Source organism: Podarcis pityusensis (genome assembly GCF_964106645.2).
Source record: "Podarcis pityusensis genome assembly, chromosome: 2".
NCBI lineage: Eukaryota > Metazoa > Chordata > Lepidosauria > Squamata > Lacertidae > Podarcis > Podarcis pityusensis.
This window is the reverse complement of record NC_138029.1, coordinates 120,125,085-120,150,018: the sequence shown is the minus strand read 5'-3', so window position 1 is coordinate 120,150,018 and position 24,934 is coordinate 120,125,085. Positions and strand designations below refer to the sequence as shown.

The window sequence follows — 24,934 nt, the reverse complement described above, 5'->3', positions numbered from 1 at the left end:
ATTATTAGCGAAAGCATGCTTTGCAAAAATGTGCCTTAGGAGAAATCTGAACTACAATGCTGACAGATTTTCAGGAGCTCCTTTCTTTTACTGTGAAGCGGCAATTTGGATAACTATATTTAAGACTGCAGAAATGAGACAGAGAAAACGGAAAGGTGTGCCCCATGCCTAATGGGTTTCTCACCCCTACATGCTCCCTCATTTCCCCCCTTCCCTTCTCTGCACTTCACTGCAAATCCACAGCGGTGACCAGAGGAGAAAGGACCACTGGGAGGAGTGCAGAGAAGAGAAACACCATGGTTCATCTGCCGCAGCACAACTGGACGCCATCACCTTCCCTGGCTGCAACAAAACATGTCTCTCCTGCATTGGTCTCTGCAGCCGCAGCAGGCGCTGCGAGCTTCCAACAGTTTGACTTCACCCAAAAAAACTCACTTCTCCATTGTTTTCCGAGACTGGCAGATGCCAATCAATCAATATATATCTCATAATGCCAAAGTAGGCTTCCATGCTTTTTACAGCTATAAACATTTATGCATCATTAAACCAGAAGCATATAGACATTTATGCAACATTAAACCACAAGCATCCCTAATTAAAACACGGAATGAAACAATCCCAGTTAATCATCCAGATATAAAGATCCACAATAATTTAAATATACAATAAAGCAACCCCCTACTATAAACCTTAGCTTGTAAGCGTCCACAATTATAACAACACAAGAAAGCTATCCTGCTAAAACATAGCATGCATACTCAAAATCCACAATACATCAATTTCATTAAAATATAAGCAGCCGTAACTGAAATAAGTAATTAGACGATCCCATTAAACAAGAAAAAAGCACAAGCGGCAGGCAGGTTGCCACCTTCCCCCTTGGCAGGGTTCCTCTGCCTTTGGAAGCCTCGATTCAGGAGGACGTGGGGAAGCTTCACCGGTTGAATCTCTGCCAATCGTGACCCGCTAGGAACAAAGGTTGCCAGATTGGTGGCAGCTAATGAGTTAATGAGCCGCTGCCGTGCTAAGAATGAATGAATGAAAATCTGCCCTCCTCCGCCTCCGGCTTTCCTTGTTTAAATCCCTTATCTCCCTCTGGAGCCCAAACCAGGCAGGTTACACCTCTCACTTTCCCGGTTGGTGGCGGGGAAAGTCCAACTCGAAATGGTTAAAAGCGAAGAGATACGGGCTTCCTAGAGAGGCAATGAGGAAGGCGAGTCCTCCCAGCTCCCTGGGATGGTCCTGAGATGGCTTTTTGAATTTCCTTTTGCTGCAGAAAACAAGAGAGGAGAGCAGGATCCAGCCTGGGAAAGGTATTGGGCGGTGGGTGGAGGGATTTGCAAGATCGAGGTTTAATAAGATCTCCCATCACCACTTTCCTCCGTCTCTCCGGTTGCAAAAGCTGCCTGGTGACCTCAGGAGGGTCGAACTCTGCTCCTCTTTTGGGAGGGAAGACCTTTTGCAAACGTTAATTTCGTTCCCTCTTTTCCTGTGTGTGAATAGCGTAAATCCTTGCTAAAGTTGCTTGTCTGGAGAGGCCTCCTTCTGATATAGAAACGCACAACGCACATAGCAAAATCACTGGGGTGTGATGGAAGGTGGTGGTCTCTCTCCAAGAGAAGCTACCTTATACAGGGCATAGAATCATAGAACTGTACAGCTGGAAGGGGTCCCTAGGGGTCATCTAGTCCAACCCCCTGCGATGCAGGAATCTCAGTGAAAGCATCCATGACAGATGGCCCTCCAACCTCTGCTTAAAATTCTCCCAAGCAAGGAGAGTCCACAACCTCCCTTTGGAGTCTGTTCCACTGTCGAACAGCTGTTAGAGTCAGAAAATTTTTCCTGATGTTTAGTCGGAATCTTCTTTCTTGCGACTTGAAGCCATTGGTTCGGTACCTACCGTCCACAGAAGGAGAAAACAAGCTTGCTCCATCTTCCATGGGACAGCCCTTGAGATATTTGATGATGGCTGTCCTATCTCCTCTCAGTCTCCTCTTTTCCAGGCTAAACATATCCAGCTCCTTCAACCATTCCTCATAAGGCTGAGTTTCCAGACCCTTGATCATCTTGGTTGCCCTCCTCTGCACACCTTCCAGCTTGTCAATGTCCTTCGTAAATTGTGGTGCCCAGAACTGGACACAGTATTCCAGGTGTGGTCTGACCAAGGCAGAATAGAGCATAGCTGTCAATGTTTCCCTTTTTTTAAGGGAAACTCCCTTATTCCAAATAGGATTCCTCGCAAGAAAAGGGAAAAGTTGACAGCTATGGAATAGAGTGAGACTAAGACTTTCCTTGACCTGGACACTAGACTTCTGTTAATGCAGCTTAGAATAACATGGGCATTTTTTTTGCTGCTGCATCACATGTTAAGCTTTGGTCCATCAAGACCCCTAGATCCTTTTCACATGTACTGCTAGTAAGCCAGGTGTCCCCTCATCCTATACAGTGGTACCTATGGTTGCGAACGGGATCTGTTACGGAGGCCCGTTCACAACATGAGCAGAAAGCAACCCGCGTCTGCACATGCGCGGGTCGCAATTCGCGGCTTCTGCGCATGCGCGTGACGTCATTTTGCACGTCTGCGCATGCGCGAGTGGCGAAACCCAGAAGTAACCCTTTCCGGTACTTCCGGATCACCGCAGAACGCAACCTGCAAACGCTCAGCCTGAAGCAAACGTAACATGAGGTATGACTGTATTTGTGCATCTACCTGCCTAAGTGGACAACCTTACATTTGTCCTTATTGAAATTCATTTTCTTAGCTCGGGCCCAGTTCTCCAATCTGTTAAGCTCATTGTGAATTCTGATTCTGTTTTCTGCGGCATTAACTACCCCTCCAAGTTTGTTGTCAGTCCTTTATTTGTGCTCATTTTCTCTCATGACCTTTCCCCCTCTTTTTCCTCAGCCAATCACCGGAATTTATTCTGGAATTTTCCTCTCGGTTTTTGTTCGCTCCTCCGTGAACCCTCTCAAATATGAAAAGGGGGGAACAGACCCCCACACGACCAACATCAGGAGAGGCGGGATCTCCAGGAGCAGCGAAAGCCCCTCACGTCCTCCAAGCTGGGAACATCCGAGAATTCCTGAGACGGATGCCGGGGGATCAGATCAAGCAAGAGCCAAGCGAGAGCTCCCTTGAGCTCTGGGAAGTCCAGTGGCAGGAGTTCCTGAAGACGGTGGAGTCTCCTCATCCGGAATGGGGCATCCCAGCCTTTCCAGAGAAGTCCTCGCCATGGGACGACGCCAAGGCCTTCCTGGCCTCCTTTGAGCAGGTGGCCCAAGCCTGCCGGTGGCCCCAGGAGGAGTGGGTGGCCCGACTCTTGCCGGCCCTCAGCGGGGAAGCCGAGCGGGCCTTCCGCAGGCTCCAGGCCCGAGACAGAGAGGATTATGGGAAAGTGAAGGCGGCCATCTTGCGAGGGGACACCATGAGCCGGGAGAAGATCCGCCAGCATTTCCGGCGCTTCTGCTACCAGGAGGCCGAGGGGCCGAGAGGGGCCTACGTCCGGCTGCAGGAACTCTGCTGCCAGTGGCTGAAATTTGAAAGGCACTCCAAGGAGCAGATCCTGGAGCTGCTGATCCTGGAGCAGCTCTTGACCATCCTCCCACCCCACATCCAGAGTTGGGTCAGGGAGTGTGGGCCAGAGACTTGCTCCCAGGCGGTGGCCCTGGCCGAGGACTTCCTGTTGAGGCAGGAAGTGGCCCAGAGCCAAGAAAGCCAGGTGAGGCCATATGGCCACCTTTTCCTTCTTTTCTTAAAATAATCAACTTTACTAGGGTTTATTAGGGTTAAACCACTGAGCCTCTTGGGCTTGCCGATCAGAAGGTTGGCGGTTCGGATCCCCGCGACGGGGTGAGCTCCCGTTGCTTGGTCCCAGCTCCTGCCAACCTAGCAGTTCGAAAGCACGTCAGAGTGCAAGTAGATAAATAGGTACTGCTCTGGTGGGAAGGTTTCCGTGCACTCCTCTGGTTCGCCAGAAGCGGCTTAGTCATGGTGGCCACATGACCCGGAAGCTGTACGCCGGCTCCCTCGGCCAGTAAAGCGAGATGAGCGCTGCAACCCCAGAGTCGTCCGCGAGTGGATCTAATGGTCACGGGTCCCTTTACCCTTTAGCTTTATATAGAGAAATAAAAGCTTATTATGAAATACATTTTTTAAATCCAAACTAAAGCGTTTAAATAAGATAAAAGCGTTTAAATAAGATAAAGCGTTATCTAAATAAGATAAAAACATAGAGAGAAGAGGGGGTGGGAAAGAGGGAGAAAGGTAAAGAGAAAGAGACAGAAAAGGTATTAAAAGAGAGAAAGAAAAATAAAGTTCAAAGAATCAACTGTACAGTTGGAAGGGACCCTGAGAATCCTCTAGTCCAGCCCTCCTGGAATGCAGGAATATGCAGTTCTCCCATATGGGGAATCGTTTTTTAAAAATCAGTTTACTAATAAAAAATACAGATAAACAAAAAGGAAAAACAACAACATATCTATATAAAGAGATTCTCCGAATCTTGGGATTTCCTCCCATCCCCTCCATGGGGTCTCATTTTAAACATCTACAACTGCATATTCATCCATACTCCAATCATACCATATTATCCAAAGTAATTTTTACACTACAAGTGGACTCAGAATCCTGCTCTTGTTTCCATCTGCTTACAATGGTCTCCTAAGCAGCTTATGAATTTTTCCCATTCTTTTGTAAAGTTTTTATCCTCTTGGTTTCTGAGTTTTCCAGTTTTGCCATCTCAGCATAGTCCATCAGCTTAGTTTGCCATTCCTCTCTTGTAGGGACTTTGTCTTCTTTCCGTCTCTGGGCTAGTAGCATTCGGGCAGCTGTTATTCCATACATAAAGAGGCCTTTCTGCTCCTTTGGTATGTCGGTACCTGTAATTCCTAATAAAAAAGCTTCTGGTTCCTTAACAAAAGTTATTTTAAGCATTTTGTTCATTTCATTATATATCATCTCCCAGAATGCTTTTACTACTTTACACGTCCATCACATATGATAAAAGTTACCTTCTTTTTTACATTTCCAGCAGATATTTGAACTTGTCCTATACATTTTTGCTAACTTAGTAGGAGTCAAATACCACTGGTACCTCATTCTCATAAAATTTTCTTTCAGTGTACAACATGCCCGTATGGGGAATCAAATCTGCAACCTTGGAATTATCAGTACTTTGCTCTAACCAACTGAGCTATCCAGAAACCAAAGAACTTCCAATTCTTCATCTGTCTGCTGTATATAAGCAATATTCACTTCATCCACTCCTATATAACACCTAACAACACAAGTTTCTATAAACAAACATTATCTTCAGTCCTCAAATCCAAATGTCATTAATTCATTTTCACACAAAAGGTCTATGAGGGGTTTCCAATTTTAACAGCTAGGATCTCTGTCCATCTTTTTTGCCTCCCAACCTCCAGTTCCCTCCAGATATTTTTGAGCTCTAACTCCCATGGCCAGTGCTCATGGAACAATGGGAATTGCAGTCCAAGAACAACGGGATGAGGACTGCAGGTCCCCCACCATCCCTAAGTTATATGGATTTATCTCGGATATGAATTTGCTGATGAGAATTGAGGGACTTGCTCAGACCAAAATCTTCTTCAGAGCAGATCTCAGTTCCGCCTTGACCGGATTCCTCTCTGCTCTTTCAGGTGACATTTGAAGAGGTGGCTGGGAGTTCCTCCGAAGAAGGCCGGGGTCTGTCCCTGAACAAGCAGAGGCTTCTCTGCATCGACACCAAGCAGGAAGATGACGACGGAGAAGCTGGCCTGCTGGGTATGGGCAGAAAACCTTTTGTGCATGAGTTTCTCTTATTTGTTTAATTTTGTTTTTATTCGTTGTAGTATCCGTCTCTTCAGCCCCAGCAGGCACTGCAACCTTACAACAGTTTGACTTCAACCCCAAAGGCCCACTCCTCCATTGATTCCCAGATGCCAAAACCAAAATTATTACAATTATTATTATTATTATTATTATTATTATTATTATTATTATTACTATTATCAGTGTAAGCATATTAGTGGCTAGAGAGTCAGACTGACTGGCCTGTAATGAAAGGGATCACCTTGTTAAATATACAGTCATACCTTGGAAGTCTAACGGAATCCATTCCGGAAGTCCGTTCGACTTCCAAAATGTTCGGAAACCAAAGTGTGGCTTCTGATTAGCTGCAGGAAGCTCCTGCAGCCAATCGGAAGCCGCGCCAGGCATTTGGCTTCTGAAAACCATTCGAAAACTGGAACACTCACTTCCAGTTTCCGATCGTCCGGGAGCCAAAACATACGAGTTCCAAGGCGTTCGGCTACCAAGGTACGACTGTATAAAGTTGCACCCCAGGTCTTTCCAAAGAGTGTGCTTTTTCCCCCTGTATCAAATAACCACGGTCCCCCTCTGTTTCCAAGTATCGTTTCTCTCAAAGCTCTGGGTGTATTTAGGCTTCTCTCCTCCTTCCTCCAGCAGCCAAAGGTTGGGTCGCCATCTGCAACGGGGAAGACTCTGAGGCGGAATGTCCACATGGGACATCGGTGTGGAAAACAGAGGAGAGCTTTTCCGAGTGTTGCGCACAAGAAAATGCCTCAGGGCGCCAGGGAAGAGCAGAGGGCCGTCAGGAAACGCTGATGGCAGAGGAAGTCGGTGGATTGGGTTGCCTGACCCCCACGGAAACCCCGGCTGCAGTCCCAGTAGGAATCAACACCAACCAGAAACGGACCGCCTGTGGTTCTTACAGCCGGAACGCCATCCTCCCGACGAGAACTCGGATGGGGGTGAAGCCGGTAAAATGCCAAGTCTGTGGGAAGTATTTCCTCTGCAGTGCAAAACTCCTCGTCCATCAAAGGACCCATGCCGGGGAGAAACCCTACAAGCGTCTGTATTTCTGTGGCGCCCAGCACACGGGCTCCCCCGGCACCGGCCAACCCCCCGTCCTCCACAAGATGGTTCCCTCCCGCATCCGTGGCCAGCGGTGGGAAGGGAAGGAAGTTGTGGCCTTGCTGAGCAGCATCAAAGCGAGTCCCGCCCTGGCCCTCCTGATGAGTAGCAGCTCCCAGAGGGGGCACCAACACTGGGAGAGGATAAGGGACCAGCTCCAGGCTCAGGGCTTCGTCAGGAACATCGACCAGCTCCGATCGAAGTGGAAACAGCTGAAGACAGACTTTTTTGCAGCCGGGCGGCCTGCCGCGGAAGGGAGGGAGAAGCCTGCGGTCATCCCCCCGTATTTCAACCGGATGCGGGCCGTGTGGGACGCGGCGGGACGCCCCCCCTTCAAGGACCGTCACCTGCCGGGTAAGTGGAAGCTTTATGTCAGGGGAGGGTGCCAGCAGCAGGCGTCAGTGACGTTAACTCTTCATTCAAAGAAACAATCAGCTCCAGAGGCCAGGCCTAGTGAGCACAGCAACACAGATCCCGGTAGATCTTGCCCCAGTGAGGCAGTTGTGAGAGCCAAAGGTCCCCACCTCCTCTCCCAAGCAGTCTGAGACTTTGTTGCCTTGTCTGTCTCTGCTCTGCCCTCTTCATACCTCTCCTGGTTCTGGGAGACCAGCTGGGAGGGGAATAATAATATAATAATAATTTATTATTTATACCCAGCCACTCTTGGCGGCTTCCAATAGAGTATTAAAAGCACGCTAAAACATCAGACATTAAAAACTTCCCTAAACAGGCCTGCCTTCCGAAGTCTTCTAAAAGTCAGAGAGTTGTTTATTTCCTTGATATTTAAAAATAAATATTTAAAAATAAAAACAAAGATTAAAAATACATTAAAATGTCACACATGAAAAACTTCCCTGAACAGGGCTGCCTTCAGATGTCTTCTAAATGTCAGGTACTTGTTTATCTCTTTGACATCTGATGGGAGGGCGTTCCACAGGGTGGGCGCCACTACTGAGAAGGCCCTCTGCCTGGTTCCCTGTATCTTCACTTCTCGCAGGGAGGGAACCGCCAGAAGGCCCTTGGTGCTGGACCTCAGAGTCCGGGCAGAATGATGGGGGTGGAGACGCTCCTTCAGGTATACTGGGCCGAGGCTGAGTTTGCCCATTTGCGGGGTAATGTTGAGCATCGATTCCACCAGTACGTTAATAGTGACTGAGCATGCCCAGTGGGCACAGAATGTTGAGTGTCCGTTGGCAAAGAGGCGGAATGGAGTACTGAAAGAGGGCGTGGCTGGCTGAACACCACAACCAGAGCACTCCATTCCGGTGGTAACGTTTTCTCGTGGTTCCCCGCTTGGCTCTTCATAATGGGGGTCGTGGTAGGGGCCCAGCCCTGTGTATCCCAGTGAGGTGACCGTGAGAGGTCATGGTCCACAGTGAAACGGCCTTTTCCCTCTGTCCCCTTTCAGCTTCTTACCGAGCCCGGAGGCGTGAGCTGGAGAGATGTGAGGAAGATGATGAGGACGACATGGAGGTACAAGGCCCCTCCTGCTAACGGACGAGGGGGACACCCGGAATCGAGGAAAAACAAGCCTTCTGTGAGGTCCTATGAACCAGTAGCCAAGCACCACAACCAGGAGGGGCACCGCTGGGAACTCGAGTGGCCCATGTAAGAATAATGGAACAGCGTTCACTCGCATTTGTCTAGTCTGTTTTTAGCACTTAATGTTCCTTGGCTGGTAAGGCTGACAACAACCCTGAGGGGTAGGCCAGTAATTATTGTTATTCATGTAATTTGGACCTTTTTTTATTCCTTAATGAGCTTAATATTACATAGTAGACATCAACCCTGAGAGGCCAGTAAGATGTAACACATTTTTATATTTTATATTTTATTATTTTAACCAAGGTTGTCAGCTTGACAACATCCATGTGAGGCAGGACAGTAATTCGGATCTCTAATTTAGAGCTTTAAAAAACTACCTAATAGGCCTAATGATATTTAACTAGTCATTCTGACAACAGTCATGAGAGATAAGCCAATAAGTATTGTTACTTTTTGCAGGGAACTTTGGGAATTGTAGCTCTGTGAGGGGAGTAGGGGTCTCTCCTTACGACTCTCAGCACTTGTAAGGAAACTGCAGCTCCCAGAATCCGTTGGGGGAAGCCGTGACTGTTTAAAGTGGTACCATAGTGTGTGGTTGTGAACATTACCTGCTAAAGTCTTGCAGAACGGATTTTATCTTAACCCTCTTCCTTCCTGTCATCTTGGTTATTTATTTCTCTTTCCCTCGCCTCAACAGTTGACCGGTTGGTGGTCTTTGAAATCGGGGGTCTCAAGAGGCAAGTGACTTCGTGTCCTGAGAAGGTGGGGAGAGACCAAAAAAGTGCCCCCTCCTTCTGTGTCTCATGAAACAGACTACAGCCACCTCCGTCCCCAGCAGAGACCATCGCTGAGAAGGAAGATGACCCCTTCCTGCTCTCTCCCACCCCAGGCTCTCTCCTCAAATGGCTTATTCCAAGGCACTGACCCTCTTGCTTTTCCCATTTGACTATCAATTCCACATTACATTAACGAGGCGAGGGGGGAGAATTAAAAGTTGGTGGTTTTGAATAAGCTTTTGTGCTCTTGTTTCTTCCATTTGTTTGAAACTAAAATTGTATCCAATTTAGGATTGCCGTATTTCTAGAAGAGACAAAAGTTCCTGATTTTTTTTTAATTATTTTTTTGGAAAAAGAAACTCAAAGTTCTTGACCTTTCTATATTTAGGAAACTTCTTCAGCTTTTTTTAGACAATCAGCCTTGAAATCCCACACATTTTGTTGGTTCTCCCACCGGATGGCAACCCTGACCCGAGTTGACGAAAGAACTTGTGGTTCTATCCCTTTCACAAATTGTTCACGTTCAGGGCAGCTTCAGAAAGGTTTGCATTCCTTAACTCGACTTCATTATCAGGTGCACAGGCTGACTCTGCCTCAAGATCTGGGGCAGGGAACCTCAGACAGCAACTTTCCCACCATACATTTAAGGTGCCCTGGTGCCACTTCCATCATCATGGCTTCACCCAAGGAATCATGGGAGCTGTAGTTTGTTACGGGTTCTGAGAGCTGTCTGGAGAACACCGTTCCCCTCACAGAGCTACAGTTCACAGAGATCCCTGAAAAGAGAGGGTTGGTTTTTAAACCACTCTGGGAATTGTAGCACAACTCTCAGCGGATGACAGATCCTAGAATTCTTTGTGGGGAAGCCATGGCTGTTAAAAGTGGCGTCTCAGCGCTTTAACCGCAGAGTAGGAATGGAGCCAAAGTACAAGACGAGTGCGGAAGGAAAATGGCAGGATAAATTAAACAAGGTGGGAACAATACTTTTGAGAGACGTAGCCTAAAATAATGAATACAGTGGCACCTCGGGTTACAGACACTTCAGGTTACAGACGCTTCAGGTTACAGACGCTTCAGGTTACAGACTCCACTAACCCAGAAATAGTGCCTCAGGTTAAGAACTTTGCTTCAGGATGAGAACAGAAATCGTGCTCCGGCGGCGCAGCGGCAGCAGGAGGCCCCATTAGCTAAAGTGGTGCTTCAGGTTAAGAACAGATTCAGGTTAAGAACGGACCTCCAGAACGAATTAAGTTCTTAACCCGAGGTACCACTGTATTCTAATATAAAAGGGTCAGATGGGCCTCATCCATCTGGGAAAATAGTCCATCTAGGAGAAGAAAAACTCTGATCCTAATTCTCCGCTGCCTTGTGGGTTATCTTCAGGAGAAGAAAAGGCTAAGGAGTAGACCCTGCACGGGCGCCCAACATCTTGCTCTGCTTTCCTTTGGACCACATCAACAAGGCCGAGTGGGGGGGGGGGGTCTTGTCGTCTGAGCAGCCCAGGATCTCCAGACACACCGCCCAGTCTTGTACCCTGTGGAGGTCACTTCTGCGCTGCTGACACAGTGGTTTGACTTCACACACGCACCCCAGCCGCACTCCATTGTCTATTGAGACGGACAGATACCGACAACAATGAAATAAAAGGGAGAGGGAAAGCCTACTCCAATTAGAGACCTTGGATTAGTTAATTCTACATTATGGTGCTGGAGGAGACTCTTGAGAGTCCCATGGACTGCAAGAAGATCAAACCTCTCCATTGCAGCCTCATTTTAAAAGTAGCCCATAGATCAAAACCAGAAGGGGAGGGAAACATAAGGGTCCGATTAAGTCCAAACCAAAGGCCTGGTGGAACAGCTCTGTCTTGCAGGTCCTGCGGAAAGATGGCCCTTAGGTATAATAATAATAATAATAATAATAATAATAATAATAATAATAAATTGTATATTCCGCCCTCCCCAGCCGGAGCTGGGCTCAGGGCAGCTAACAGCAATTCTTTCCAGTTCTACAAATCTATAAATCTATGATTCTATAAACAACCAGGTGCACTCTCCCTCATGTCCCTAAAAAGCACCAGGGTTTTTTTATTCACACCAGGGACTTTTGACATTTTTAATAATCCAAATCGGAGATGTCCTAGTTTTGGTTTGCTTTTTTTTTTTTTTTAAGACAGCGATGCCCCGAAAGGGTTAAGCTGAAGGAGTTTCCGCTCCTACTTCCTAGAGAGGACAGGCGAGAGGGATGGAAAGGGATTAGCAAATTGCCCTTTTTCCTGTAGTGGGGAAAAGGGGGAGTGGGCTGCACTGCCTTGCTTTGCATCTGCAGGAAGACTGGAGAAAGAGGCGGAAGCAGCAGAGAGGCCCAGAAAGGAGGTGAATAGCTAAAGGGAGCTGGCGGGGGGAGGGGGGGAGGAAAAGGACTGGGAAGGGAGAATTGGGGGTCATCTGGAAGGGAAGGGGGGCAAAGCAGCAGGAGGGGTAGAAAATGAGGGAGGGGAGACAGAGAAGCTCCTTCAGATCCCCCCACGACACACAGGATTATTCTGTTGCAAGCCGCCCAGAGTGGCTGGGGTGTAAATAATAAATTATTATTATTATCATTATCATTATTAGAATTGAGCAATGACAAACCTATCATCATCATCATCATCATTATTATTATTCCCACTCAGCCCCTTCCAGATCCAGCAAGAGCTTTGCACAAATGCAGGATTGGGGCTGGTTCAGTCGGGGATAATGGGGAGCAGTGCCTCCCCCCCCCCCAGTTCAGCCATAGGAAGCTGCTGCCTATATCAGACCCTCCAAGTCTCCCTATTTTCCAGGGACAGTCCTGGATTTAGAGAAGCCGTCCCAGTTTCTGATTTGATCCCACAATGTCCCGCTTTTTTATTTTCATTGGAGAAATGTTGGGGGGCTACAGTGCCAAGGGTCAGCAAACATTTTCAGCAGGGGGCCGGTCCACTGTCCCTCAGACCTTGTGGGGGGCCGGACTATATTGGGGTGGGGAATGAATGAATTCCTATGCCCCACAAATAACCCAGAGATGCATTTTAAATAAAAGGGCACATTCTACTCATGTAAAAACACGCTGATTCCTGGACAGTCCATAGGCCGGATTGAGAAGACGATTGGGCCGGATCCGGCCCCCGGGCCTTAGTTTGCCTACCCATGGGCTACGCTATATAGGAAAGACAGTCCTGTATAAGGGAAGCTTTTAACGTTTGATTGTGCTTTTTATATTTTGTCGGGAGCCGCCCAGAGTGGCTGAGGCAAGCCAAATCAGATGGGTGGCGTATACGTAATAAAATTATTGTTATTATATATTATATATTATAGCCCAGTTCATAGAATCATATAGTCGGAAGGGACCATGAGGGTCTTCCAACCCCCCTATAATGCAGGAATCTTTTGCCCAATGTTGGGGGGGGGGGGGGCTTGAACCCATAACCCTGAGATTAAAAGTCTCGTTTGCCCAGTACTGTTTACACTGGCAGGCAGTAGCTTTCCTGGGGTTTCGGTCTTTTCTCCAGCCCTACCTGGAGATACCATGAAGTAGGTTCTCAAAGCCGTGACAGGAAAGGATGGCAAGTCAGGTGGGAAGATCTGAGGACGATCAAAGAAACATTTGAACATTTCATTTGTGTTGATGAGGGTTTGTTTGCCTCAAATCGGACCAATGTAAATGAGATTATCGGCAAAAGCAAGCTACGTACTTAGGTGCGTATGTAAAAGGCTCGTTTAGAATTATATTCTGGGAATGACTGATGTTCTTATGTAGCTGCATTGTTTTATACTTTCCGTACGTCCCATGATCATGTTATAAAGTAGTTGTGTTACATGTTTTAAATCAAGCACTGCTAAGAGTTGTTTCTTTTTGTTCCATCAATTAAAAAAATAATAATCCTGGTGTGGCGTGAGCAAATTTTTATTCTCAAAGTGTGTCCCAGAGGAAAAAAGTTTGAGAATCACTGCCATGGGGACCTTCTGGGAGGAAGGCAGATCTCTACCACTGAATTACAGCCTTTCCTCAGCCAGCCTCTCTCTTTCTTTCTTTCTTTCTTTCTTTCTTTCTTTCTTTCTGGCATTTCCCATCCACTTCCAGGCAGCATAAATGCAGTAACAGTAACGAAGCATGGCAGCTTGTAGCTTCTACACAAAGGCGCAGGAGCCCCATTATCTCCTGCAGCTGACCACGATCTTCTCTTATTGTCAGATTTCTCAGAAAGAAAGAAAAGAAAAATGGGAAGAGATCATTTATTCCAGCCCTACAAGAGGCTGACTGCTCACCTCTGTCAATTTCTTTCTCTCTGCTTTTCAGGCCCCTGCTCACTGTCGTTTCTTCTGGAATTTTCCACAGCGCACCTTTACCCAGGGATGAAGATGGAGGAGGAATATATTGCAGCCCGGGGAGAAAGAGAGGAACCGGAAGGAACAGGGAAAGCCACTCACGCCCTCTTGAACGCTGCTGGCCGCAAACCCAGGATGGATTTGGAAGCACAGGGTGAACTCCCCAGAGCAAGGCATTCGGGGAACGCCGAGGGGTTCCTCGAAAGGGGGACCCCACATCGCGTGAAGGAGGAATCGGAAGAGGGCTTGGCCCATTGCTGGGAAGCCCAGTGGCAGGAGTTTTTGAGGACAGTGGAGTCCCCTCACTCGGAATGGGGAGCCCCCCAGTTGCCAGAGGAGCCCACCCCCTGGGACGACGCCAAGGCCTTCTTCGCCTCCTTCGAGCAAGTGGCCCAAGCCTGCCGGTGGCCCAAGGTGGAGTGGGCGGCCCGACTCCTGCCGGCCCTCAGGGGAGAAGCCGAGTGGGCCTTTGAGAGGCTGGATGCCGGAGACAGAGAGGATTATGGGAAAGTGAAGGCAGCCATCTTGAGAGGGGACGCCTTGAGGAGAGAGAAGCTGCGCCAACACTTCAGGCACTTCTGCTACCAGGAGGCCGAGGGGCCCAGCGGCGCCTACAGCCACCTCCAGAAGCTCTGCCAGGGGTGGCTGAAAGTGGAGAGGCACTCCAAGGAGCAGATCCTGGAGCTGCTGGTCCTGGAGCAGTTCCTGGCCATCCTGCCAGCGGAGATCCAGAGCTGGGTCAGGGATCGTGGCCCGGAGACCTGCTCCCAGGCGGTGGCCCTGGCAGAAGGTTTCCTGTTGAGGCAGCAGGAGACTCGGGTCAGTCTGGAAAGCCAGGTGGGACCACTTGGCTGTGGTTAGTGTCAGTATTGGTGGCCTGGCCTAGTCCGACTTGTGGGCTTCCCATTGGGCCACTGTGAGAACAGGATGTTCAACTAGGCAGGCCTTTGGCCTGATCCAGGCTCCCCTTAGGGCTTCATGGTGTCCAATTCTGAGTTGCATGGCTGGGTTCTGCAACTCAGCAACAAAGCTGGCCACAGAAGGAATCCCCTTACAGTTCCTAAACGCTAGGAGCCAACCCGACTGCCAGCCCTTACTCAGGAAAAACCTTATGTAGTTACCATGCACACAGAAGAAGGAAGGTATCAGGAAATCATATAGAATTGTAGAGTTGGAAGGGGACCCCCAACGGTCATCTAGTCCAACCCCCTGCAATGCAGGAATCTCAGCTAAAGCATCCAGGACAGATGGCCGTCCAACCTCTGCTTAAAAACCTCCAAGGAAGGAGAGTCCACAATCTCCCGAGGGAGACCGTTCCACTGTCCAAACAGCTCTTGCTGTCAGAAAGCTCTCCCTAATGTTTAGTTGAAATCTCCTTTCTTGGAGCTTGAAGCCATGGGTTCGAGTCCTGCCTTCCAGAGCAGAAGACAAGCATGCTCCATCTTCCATGTGACAGCCCTTGAGATACAGTAGACACTCAGGTTGCAAACATGATCCTGTGAGGAGTTCAGCCTACACTCGAGTAGGACTCTGGCAGAGACACATGCCCGACTGACATGTTCTCTCCCTCCTGATCAATCGTTCGGGAGCTTCAAAGTTTTCTTCAGCCCGAACATCACAGCGACCGATGCCAACTGACACAACACACTTAGGGATCCGCAGAGTCTTTGCATCATTGCATGACAGACCTCAGCAGCTCAGCATTTTGGCTAATCTACTTTATTTACATATAAACACACACACGGAGCACTGCAACATGGCTCCCTCTCTCTCTAGCATCAGACAGCAAAGAGAAAAAGAACAAAGGACAATAGTCCCACTTCAGGAAACACAGTAACACAAACATCCTGTCTACGTCACTTCCCACTCTGTGGAGTCAAAACATACTGTCATGTGAAAGACAACAATCCTATGACTGCAATCATGGAGCAGGAATTCTGCGCATGAATTCTTTCGGCGCTTCTGCACATGTGCGAGTGCCAAAACTCGGAAGTAACACGTTCCGGTATTTCCGGGTTTCGGCGCGTCCATAACCCGAAAACGTGCAACCTGAAGCGTCTGTAACCCGAGGTATGACAGTATTTGAAGATGGCTCTCATGTCTCCTCTCGGCCTCCTCTTTTCCAGGCTAAGCATTCCCTTCTCCTTCAACCGTTCCTCATAAGGTTTGTTCAGTGTATCTGACTATTGAACAGAAGGTTGGTGGTTTGAGCCCACCCAAGGCTGGCTGTGGGCAGGATTCCTGTATTGGACTAGATGGCCCTTGGTGTCACTTCCAGCTCTAACATTCTATGATTCTACGATGGGCAGGTGGGCCGCAGAGGAACCTCTAGTTTTGCACTAGTACAGAAGTGGGGAAAACCAGTCCCAAGAAGACTGAGCGTGCTCAGTGGGCGCAGAATGCTGACTGGCAGTAGGGCAGAGAACCTGGGGACGAGATGGAACGGTATGGCTGGAAAAGGGCCTGGCCGGCATCCTGAACAAGAGCGCTCCTGAGCGGCAACATTTTATTGCATGGTCCGTCTTGCACCTAAACATGCCTTAATGAAACTGAGTCCTGAGTCCTCCCCTCTGAATGCCAATGAGGCCGCTAAGGGCAGGGTGGAGGATGCAAGCAAACCTTTGCTTCTGATACTTTCCATTAATAATAATAATAATAATAATAATAATTTATTATTTATACCCCGCCCATCTGGCTGGGTTTCCCCAGCCACTCTGGGTGGCTTCCAACAGAATATTAAAATTCAATAATCTATTAAACATTAAAAGCTTCCCTAAACAGGGCTGCCTTCAGATGTCTTCTAAAAGTCTGGTAGTTGTTTTTATCTTTGACATCGGTGGGAGGGCATTCCACAGGGCGGGTGCCACCACCGAGAAGGCCCTCTGCCTGGTTCCCTGTAACTTGGCTTCTCGCAGGGAGGGAACCGCCAGAAGGCCCTCGGTGCTGGACCTCAGTATCCGGGCAGAACGATGGGGGTGGAGACGCTCCTTCAGGTATACTAATGCAAGAGAGATGCTCTGCTTGTTGCAGGTGGTCTTTGAGGAGAAGGAGGAGGTGGTGGTGGCGGCTGCACATTCCTCCATTTCTGGCCAATCGCCACCTGAGGCTGGGGAGAAGCAGCCGTATGCAGCAGCCAAGAAGGAAGAGGACGAGGAGGACCTGCTGGGTAAGGAGAGGAGGGTTTTCCATGTGTGACTTGGATAGTTTGACATTCCCTGCTGGGCTGACCTCCAGAAGCTACTCTCCGCTTCTCTATCTCTGGAGCCTATGGCCCCATCTGCATTATACATTTAAAGCAGTATCCTTTCATTTAGTTGGGACCTCACTCGTTTTCCATTTCTGGGCTAACCAAACACAGGCTGCAGTTGTTGCGTACATAAATAACCTTTCTTGACACTGGGAATTTCAGTCTGAAAATTCCCAGAGTTCCTTGTGAAGATGGTCAAGATGGTCATGTGCATGGTAAGAAGATAAAGACTCTTTTCACTGATCGCGGGGGGGAATTCACTTCTCAGCAGTTTGAAGCTTTTCTGACTGAGAAAGGAATTCAACACGATTTGTCTAGTCCTCGCTCGCCATGGCAGAATGGACTTGCGGAAAGGTTGTGGAATCTGCACAACTCGCAGACTTAACATATAGAATAAGAGAACAAGAAGAACATATGTTTAGAGAAGATTGGAAAACGTTGATTGAATATATGGGAAATAACTGTGTACAGCTGAAAACGCTGGCAGGGTTAAGATAAATTCAACAGTGTAGACAAGTTTTGATGGAGGCAATAATGGAATACTGAATGGTACAGTTTTTGTAAAATATGCAGGGATTTATGATATGTAAAATGAACCATGGAAAGAGAAGAAGGGAAATCTTAAGGATGTAAAATGAGTATTTTTAATTGTAAAACAGAAAACTTAATAAAATTATATACACACACAAGAAAGGAACTCTGGGAATTGTAACTCTCTGAGGGGAAGAAAGGGTTGCCTCACAATTCTCAGCACCCTTAACTGACTACAGCTCCCAGAATCCTTTGGGGGAAGCTGTGGCTGTTTAAAGTGGCATCCTGGTGGAGATGTTGTGGGATGCGATCCTCCGCTGCTCTGCGGCCCAAATGAACTCATTCGTTTCAGTGTGTCCACTCTGAATAGAACCCAGGCCACATTCAAAGTGGATTCTTTAGTTGAGATTCCTGCATTGCAGGGGGTTGGACTAGATGACCCTTTGGCTCCCTTCCAATATATAATATTAAATTTCTGTTTTAAGATTTAAAGTACGCATTTTTACATCCTTAAGATATTTTACAAAAACTATGCCATTCAGTATTCCATTATTGCATCCATCAAAACTTATTCTCTTATTCTATATGTTAAGTCTGCAAGTTGTGCATATTCGGTCAACTTCAGTTGCCAATCTTCTTTGGTTGGGACCTCGCTGGTTTTCCATTTTGGGGCTAACAAAACGCAGGCTGCAGTAGTGGCATACATAAATATACCACTTTTTTGACACCTGGGAATTTCCATCTGAATTATCCTGAATAGAAAGGACTCTGGGGTTTTTGGAGAAAGTACTTTTAAACATTTTTTTTCCAATTCATTATGTATCTGTCAGGGCTGTCTCAAGTCTCAGCTCACAAAAGACCAACGCCTTTCTTTTCTTATATACAAAAGTGTTTATTGCAGTTCATTGTTTGCTTCAGATCCGAGGCGCGCAGCCCTACGTCTGCTAGGCTTAGACCGCTGAAGTCCCTTCTGAATCTGTCCCTGCCCTGCACCAGTTTAAGAGGCTTGCGCTGCTCCACCTCTTTCTCTCTTTCTTTTTCCGCAGGGTCTTTCTGCCCGCTGGGGTTTCGCCCCTCCTGGATTCCTCCGACGCGGAATCAGACTGCTCTTGCCCCCTCCTGCGGGCTTTGGGACCTGGCCCCTCCTCCGGGCTCCCTGTACTTCCGCGCGCCTCTACATTTGAACTTGGCGCGCGCCCCCAACCTCTAACTTTCCTTTTGACAGCTACGCTACTCCCTTCACTACTCCCCTCCCCTTCCGGGAGGGTGGCTTGCTCCGACCTCCCTCCTTTCTCTACTGCCGGAGCCGCCTCCCCTGATACACTGGAACCTCCACCCCCTTCGCTGCACTCTGGCGGGGAGGCTGGTCCTGACGCCCAGCTGCCACTTTGGGATCCCCCGCTGGCCCCCTGCTCCTGACAAGTCCCCCCTGGGGCTCCCCTGGCCTTGACCACCGGTGCCCCCTTTGGAGAAATAAATCTTTGGGTCCAGGCAGCGCTTCCTCGGCGTAGGCTCTGCTCTCCCCTGACCTGGCCAAAGAAATTGCAGAGTAGCAGCGGTCCTGCTTCCGTGTGAGAAAAAGGGATAAATCAGTCCAGAGACAGTCCGTCCTTATCTCTAGTAGCTTTATTTACAGAGCAATAAATTCCATCAGACACCATCGGAGCATTCCGGCATCTTTGTGCTTTCCAAAAGCACTCTCACAGCAGCTTCTAAGTTGAGCTGCTTCTCTGTCTGTTGCAGAGACAGATCTGAAGAGCATCAGAACAACATCCTGTGACGCACTTCTCTGCATGGAGCTCCTCCCTCCTCCTTCTGGGAATCCTCTGATTCGCTGGAAAGACTCATGGAATCTCTAGAGTCATTGTCATCCTCTTCCTCGCTGTCCTGGGATTCATCCCCATCGCTCTCCATCTCCTGCCTACCCTGTGCCTCTGTCCCTGAACCCCTGACAGTATCATTTCCCAATATTCTTTTAACCTTTTACGAGTCCATCCCATATGAAAGAACGTTCCTGTTCTGTGCTCGCTTCGGCAGCACATATACTAAAATTGGAACGATACAGAGAAGATTAGCATGGCCCTAGAAAAAAATTTAAAAAAATTTAAAAAAGAAAGAACGTTCCTGTTCTCTGAATATTATTAAGGAGGTCTGTGATTGATTGATTGATTGATTGATTGACTGACTGACTGACTGACTGACTGATTGATTCCTGGTTTTGAATGATTCATTCATGGCTTTTATCAGGTTTCTTTCTTCATTTCAGATGGTGGTGTATGGGAGAGCGAAGATGAAGGTGAACCTTGCAGGACCTCCTCAGAAGCAGGCCAGCAGGAGGCATTGAAAGAGAACTTCTGGAATCAAGATGGATCAAAGAGGCCAGAGGGAATCCACGTGGAGAAGGGCAGAGATAAAGCCATTTCTTGCCAGGACGGAGACTTCCATGAAATCGTAGTTCAAGAAGAACAACAAGCAGAGAAGAGGAGGAGCAAGTGCCTCAGTGCACATTGGAGAATCCACACAGGGGAGAAAACCAACAAAAGCTTAAAGTTTGGGAAGAGCTTCAGCCAGCACAGAAGCGTCACGGAATATCAGATGCTCCACTCGGGGATGAAGCCGTATAAATGCTTGGAATGTGGAAAGAGCTTCAGTCAGAGCACGCACCTCACGTCCCATCAACGAATCCACACAGGGGAGAGGCCATACAGTTGCTCGCACTGCAGCAAGAGCTTCAACCAGAGCACTAGCCTTATTCAACACCAGAGAATTCACACAGGCGAGAAACCGTACAAATGCGCCGAGTGTGAAAAGAGCTTCCGCCATAGTACGAGCCTTACATCACATCAGAGAATCCATACCGGGGAGAAACCGTACAAGTGTTCCGACTGTGGGAAGGGGTTTTGTAATCAGTCCGGCCTTATTAACCACAAGACAATTCACACAGGGGAGAGGCCGTATAAATGCTTGGAGTGCGGGAAAAGTTTCAGTCAGAGTACGCACCTTACATCACATCAGAGAATCCACACAGGAGAGAGACCATATAAATGCTCGGACTGCAGCAAGACCTTTTGCGACCAATCGGGCCTTGTTAAACATCAAAGGATTCACACAGGGCAGAAGCCGTATAAATGCTTAGCGTGTGGAAAAAGCTTCAGCCAGAGCACAAATCTTATTCGGCATCAGAGAATTCACACAGGAGGTGAAGCCTCCATATTAACTTCCCCATACTCTTCGAGTAGCAGATGAGGTTCTGCTCCTACCATCTTTTGGATTGGGAGAGCTGAACAGCTGGGTCTCTTCCGCGGTTGCTCCTTTGCGGGACTACCTCTTTAATGCTGGTGACTCATTTGTGGTTTTATAATTACTCAGTTGGATGGTTTTTAACTGCATGTTTCCATTAATTAGTTTGTAATGACCTAGATAGTTGTGTAGAGGGCCTTCTTGGTAGCAGCACCCTCCCTTCAGATGTCAAGGAGATAAAAAAATTACACAACTTTTAGAAGACATCTGAAGGCAACCCTGTATTGGGAGGTTTTTAATGGATCAATGTTTTTATTATGTTTTTAGATATGCTGTAAGCTGTCCAGAGTGGCTGGGGAAACCCAGCCAGTTGTGTGGGGTATAAATAATAAAATTATTATTATTATTATTATTATTATTATTATTATTATTATTATTAATTCATGTCAACTGCCTAGGGCAAGGTTTGCCATGGGTGCCCGTGTGTCCACCAGAACCACTGAGCCTCTTGGGCTTGCCGATTAGAAGGTCGGCGGTTCGAATCCCTGCGACGGGGTGAGCTCCCGTTGCTCTGTCCCAGCTCCTGCCAATTGAGTTCGAAAAGCACACCAGTGCAAGTAGAGAAATAGGTACTGCTGTAGCGGGAAGGTAAGCGGTGTTTCCGTGCGCTCTGGTTTCCGTCACGGTGTCCCTTTGCACCAGAAGTGGTTTAGTCCTGCTGGCCACATGACCCGGAAAGCTGCCTGTGGACTAACGCCAGCTCCTCAGCCTGAAAGCAAGATGAGCGCCGCAACCCCACAGTCACCTTTGACTGGACTTAACCGTCCAGGGGTCCTTTACCTTTTAACTCTGTGGCACCTGTGAAAGGTCTCACCAAATTTCCCCTCAAAAATCTGCAATGTAGGAGTGACTGTTTGTTCTTCCTGCTCAGTTGCTGTTTGTACTGTCTCAGCCTCTCCTACATTGAACATGCCCACTTCAGAGATGTCCATATTTCATTGGATGCTAGGACAAACACCTGCCCTCCTTCCTGCTCTGAACAGGTGCAAAGAATTTCTCTCTCTCTCTGTGAGCAAGCACTGTGAACGGCTGATGTAGGTGCCTCCCCCCCCCCCCCCATTAATTGAGGGAAGTCTTGTTGTCTCTTTTCTCTCTTGCATGTGGTAGCAAGAGACTTTGTGTTATGCACACACAAACCCCAACAATGCCCCGTCCAATACAAGCGTTGTGTGTGTGTGTCTCTGTAAGCCAATGGATTTCAAAGGGCCTCCAATGTGGGCATCTTATCCACATTTACTGGAGAGTAATGGACGGATGGATCCATGTCAAGTTTCGAACACACTGATTAATAGCTCTTGTCTTTTGTGGATTTTTTTTTAAAGCATGAAAAAATTCACATTTTAAACTGTATGCATTTTAGGCACCGACTCCCTCTAAAAATCCCATTTTTCCCTGGTATGCTTTCTAATACCCGTTCCCCCTAAAATATGCATTTAGTACCCTTCAAAACAAACAAACCAACCAAAATTGCATTTTAAAAAATTAGAGGCGTCCATAGCTGTGCTCTAGTCTGCATTTAAGTCCTGGAGTGATGAATTAGGTCAGATCACTTAAAAAGTGTGGTTTGAACTAATTTCTTCTCTCTTCCAAAGTCCCATTGGACACACTAGTGTCCTCCTTCAGAGTAAACATGCACACCATTAGACCGTGCATAGGATGAGGGTGAGATTGTGTGACTTTGGCATTAGCATTTTGTGTTGGTCCTTGTTTCCAAATACGTGTACTTTCTTTCTGTTATATATATCTGTTATATTCTCCCTGTTATATTTTTATTAGGTTTCCAGTTGTAAAGAGTAATAGAGACGCAGCTTACAAATTAAATCGCAGCTGTACACAAAGCAGTGTTAATTCTGAAAAGGAAACCAGATTTGTTGAACAAAGTAGCTTTCTTTACTTTTCAAATCCCACTGTATTCAGATCGTCCCAAGAGCACCTGGATTTCCACTCACACTCAGCCATGAGGCAACTGCTTTACAGCCAAGTTGCTCATTCCCATTGGATCGGAAAAACATCCTCTTCACTATACAAAAAGAGACTCTGCAGAGGGGCCAGAATAATAGGGCTGTTCATACTGCATTGCTCTTACATCAGGGCAGCCTCTGGCACTGAGTGGCTGAGCTGGTTCAGGAGAATTCTGAGTTCTGACTACTAAGGGAATGAAATTGTCTCAAGATTTGCTGTCTGTCCAGACCCTGTGAGGGAAGGGCAAGCTATCAGTTTGGCTGGGATTTTTTAAAAAAAGAATCTCACACAAGCGCTGATGCAGGAGCAGCTTTTTGGCACACGTGAAAGAGGGGGAACCGGTTCTCACTGTGTAAAAAAATAAGGGGCAAGGGAGCACAGGCAGTTTAGCTGAGGGGAGGCTCCAGATTAGGAAACGGATTGAGAATCAGGAACCAGAAGGAGGACTTGAGGGAAAGATCAGAGGGGCACAGGCTGGGGAGGCCCAGCCTGATGGGCGGGGTATAAATAATAAAATTATTATCATTAAAAAGCAAGAACGAAAGGCCCTATTAGAGAGGAGACGCTGAAGAAGCCACAAAGCTCTTGGGTTTGGAAGGCCTCTATATGGTGGAAGGAGAAATGAAGTGGTGGTTCTCATGAAACTGATCAGGGGGCTAGGATAAGCTAAAGAAAGTAGGCTGTGCCCCCAAAACTGGGGTCTGTGGGCATTGTGGAAAGGAGGAATCTGAGAGAAAGGAGAACAGGGCATAGCCAGTGGGGAGGACCGCCTGCTTGTCATGCAGAAGGCTTGGAAACAAATTGGTCTGAAATCCTGGAGAGCTGCTGGCAGTCAGTCTAGACTGGGAACCGGGTAGTTGCTGGACTCTTGCATCCGCTATCCCTGAGCACTGGTCATGCTGGCAAGGGGCTCTTAGTGTCAGTTTCTAAGTTATGGTTACCAGACTTTTTTCAATGAATCGGGGGACACTTTTTTTTTAATTTTTTTGAAGCCAAGTAGCAACAGGGTGTCAGTAGTGGGGATGGTGAGGCCAAAGACCCTGGGCCCAAGCACACATGCATATTGTACAGTGGTGCCTCGCAAGACGAAAAGAATCCGTTCTGTGAGTCTCTTCGTCTAGCGGTTTTTTCGTCTTGCGAAGCAAGCCCATTGACGGATTAGCACTATTAGCGCTATTAGCGGCTTTTAGCGGCTTATCAGCTTATCGGATAAGCAGATAAGCGGCTTAGCAGCTTAGAAAAAGGGGGGGAAAGGGAAAAAAAACCACAGGAACTCGCAAGACATTTTCGTCTTGCGAAGCAAGCCCATAGGAGATTCGTTTTGCGAAGCACCTCCAGAACGGAAAACTCTTTCGTCTAGCGAGTTTTCCGTCTTGCGAGGCATTCGTCTTGCGGGGCACCACTGTATAAAGGTGCAAAGCCCTTCTTTCGCACCCTGTGAAACAAAAATGCAGAGATTTTTTTAAAAAACTGGGCAATGGCGTGCCGCCCACCCGTGACTCCCGAGCCTTCCCCAATCTCCTTCCCCCTTCATTTTGACAGATCAGGGGAGGTTCAGGAGTCACGGGCGGGCAGCCGCTGCCCAGGAGGGGCCAGCCTGGTAGTGCAGTTGGCTCTGGCGGGCTTCAGGAGCTACTCACTGCTGTGGCGTCCGCCATATTTCCTGCACCACAGCAGCGAGCCGCTCCTGAAGCCAGCCAGAGCCAACTGCACTACCAGGCTGCTGAGGCTGCGGCTGCCACGTTTCCCAGGGACAGATTTGCAAATCCGGGGACTGTCCCCAGGAACTGGGGACATCTGGTAACCCTATTCTAAGTGCTCACAGACCTACTGTTCAATTATCTGTTTTTTTATCTTTCCTGGTATCCACACAAGCTGACCAGTTGGAAGATGGGGACATCTTGCCTGCCTCCAATCTGCAGGGATCTCTTCTCTTCTCCAATAACGATGATAGATTATAGGCAGAGGCCCTGAGCTCTAAGTGGGGCTACCTTTGAAGGTGACTCGGAAACGACAACTAATCCAGAATGCGGCAGCTAGACTGGTGACTGGGAGTGGCCGCCGGGACCACATAACACCGGTCCTGAGAGATCTGCATTGGCTCCCAGTACATTTCTGAGCACTGCATTTAATATATATATAGAAGTTTACTGCTCCTTGAAACGATTCTATCGTATTTTCTTTTACCCATTTTGTTGTAAAAGAAAACCCATTTTTGCTTTTGAACTACCCTAAGTCTCAAAGTACCAGAGTTCCTTTTTTTTAAAAAAGCAAAAATTGCCAGTAGTGAGAG

The 24,934-nt window shown here is 47.8% G+C and overlaps 2 protein-coding genes across 5 annotated transcripts; both read left to right on the top strand.

The window, feature by feature from the left end:
* The first annotated feature begins 266 nt into the window (after positions 1-266).
* LOC308469607 (uncharacterized protein) lies at positions 267-9,490 on the top strand. 2 transcript variants are annotated; one of them, XM_080992311.1, is made up of 6 exons: positions 267-1,313; positions 2,906-3,719; positions 5,659-5,782; positions 6,467-7,288; positions 8,343-8,542; positions 9,177-9,490. In XM_080992311.1, the coding sequence occupies exons 2-5, from the start codon at positions 2,976-2,978 to the stop codon at positions 8,426-8,428; spliced, it is 1,776 nt and encodes a 591-aa protein (XP_080848437.1). In that variant the 5' UTR covers positions 267-1,313; positions 2,906-2,975; the 3' UTR covers positions 8,429-8,542; positions 9,177-9,490. The 2 variants fall into 2 exon arrangements, with proteins under 2 accessions (XP_080848437.1, XP_080848436.1); XM_080992310.1 differs by having other exon boundaries at positions 271-1,313; positions 6,464-7,288.
* Positions 9,491-11,472: 1,982 nt separating this feature from the next.
* Positions 11,473-21,028, top strand: LOC308472098 (uncharacterized protein). 3 transcript variants are annotated; one of them, XM_080996589.1, is made up of 4 exons: positions 11,473-11,627; positions 13,612-14,438; positions 16,632-16,767; positions 19,646-21,028. In XM_080996589.1, the coding sequence occupies exons 2-4, from the start codon at positions 13,629-13,631 to the stop codon at positions 20,623-20,625; spliced, it is 1,926 nt and encodes a 641-aa protein (XP_080852715.1). In that variant the 5' UTR covers positions 11,473-11,627; positions 13,612-13,628; the 3' UTR covers positions 20,626-21,028. The 3 variants fall into 3 exon arrangements, with proteins under 3 accessions (XP_080852715.1, XP_080852716.1, XP_080852714.1); XM_080996590.1 differs by having other exon boundaries at positions 11,474-11,627; positions 13,573-14,420; XM_080996588.1 differs by having other exon boundaries at positions 11,474-11,627; positions 13,573-14,438.
* Positions 21,029-24,934: the final 3,906 nt, after the last annotated feature.

What these genes read in the sequence shown, in the direction of transcription:
- LOC308472098 (XM_080996589.1), top strand. Translation starts at nt 13,629, where the DNA reads ATGAAGATGGAGGAGGAATATATTGCAGCCCGGGGAGAAAGAGAGGAA. An exon ending in GGGTCAGTCTGGAAAGCCAG is followed by an intron (nt 14,439 to 16,631) that starts GTGGGACCACTT and finishes TGCTTGTTGCAG; the next exon opens with GTGGTCTTTGAGGAGAAGGA. An exon ending in GGACGAGGAGGACCTGCTGG is followed by an intron (nt 16,768 to 19,645) that starts GTAAGGAGAGGA and finishes TCTTCATTTCAG; the next exon opens with ATGGTGGTGTATGGGAGAGC.
- LOC308469607 (XM_080992310.1), top strand. Translation starts at nt 2,976, where the DNA reads ATGAAAAGGGGGGAACAGACCCCCACACGACCAACATCAGGAGAGGCG. An exon ending in CCCAGAGCCAAGAAAGCCAG is followed by an intron (nt 3,720 to 5,658) that starts GTGAGGCCATAT and finishes CTGCTCTTTCAG; the next exon opens with GTGACATTTGAAGAGGTGGC. An exon ending in CAAGGACCGTCACCTGCCGG is followed by an intron (nt 7,289 to 8,342) that starts GTAAGTGGAAGC and finishes GTCCCCTTTCAG; the next exon opens with CTTCTTACCGAGCCCGGAGG.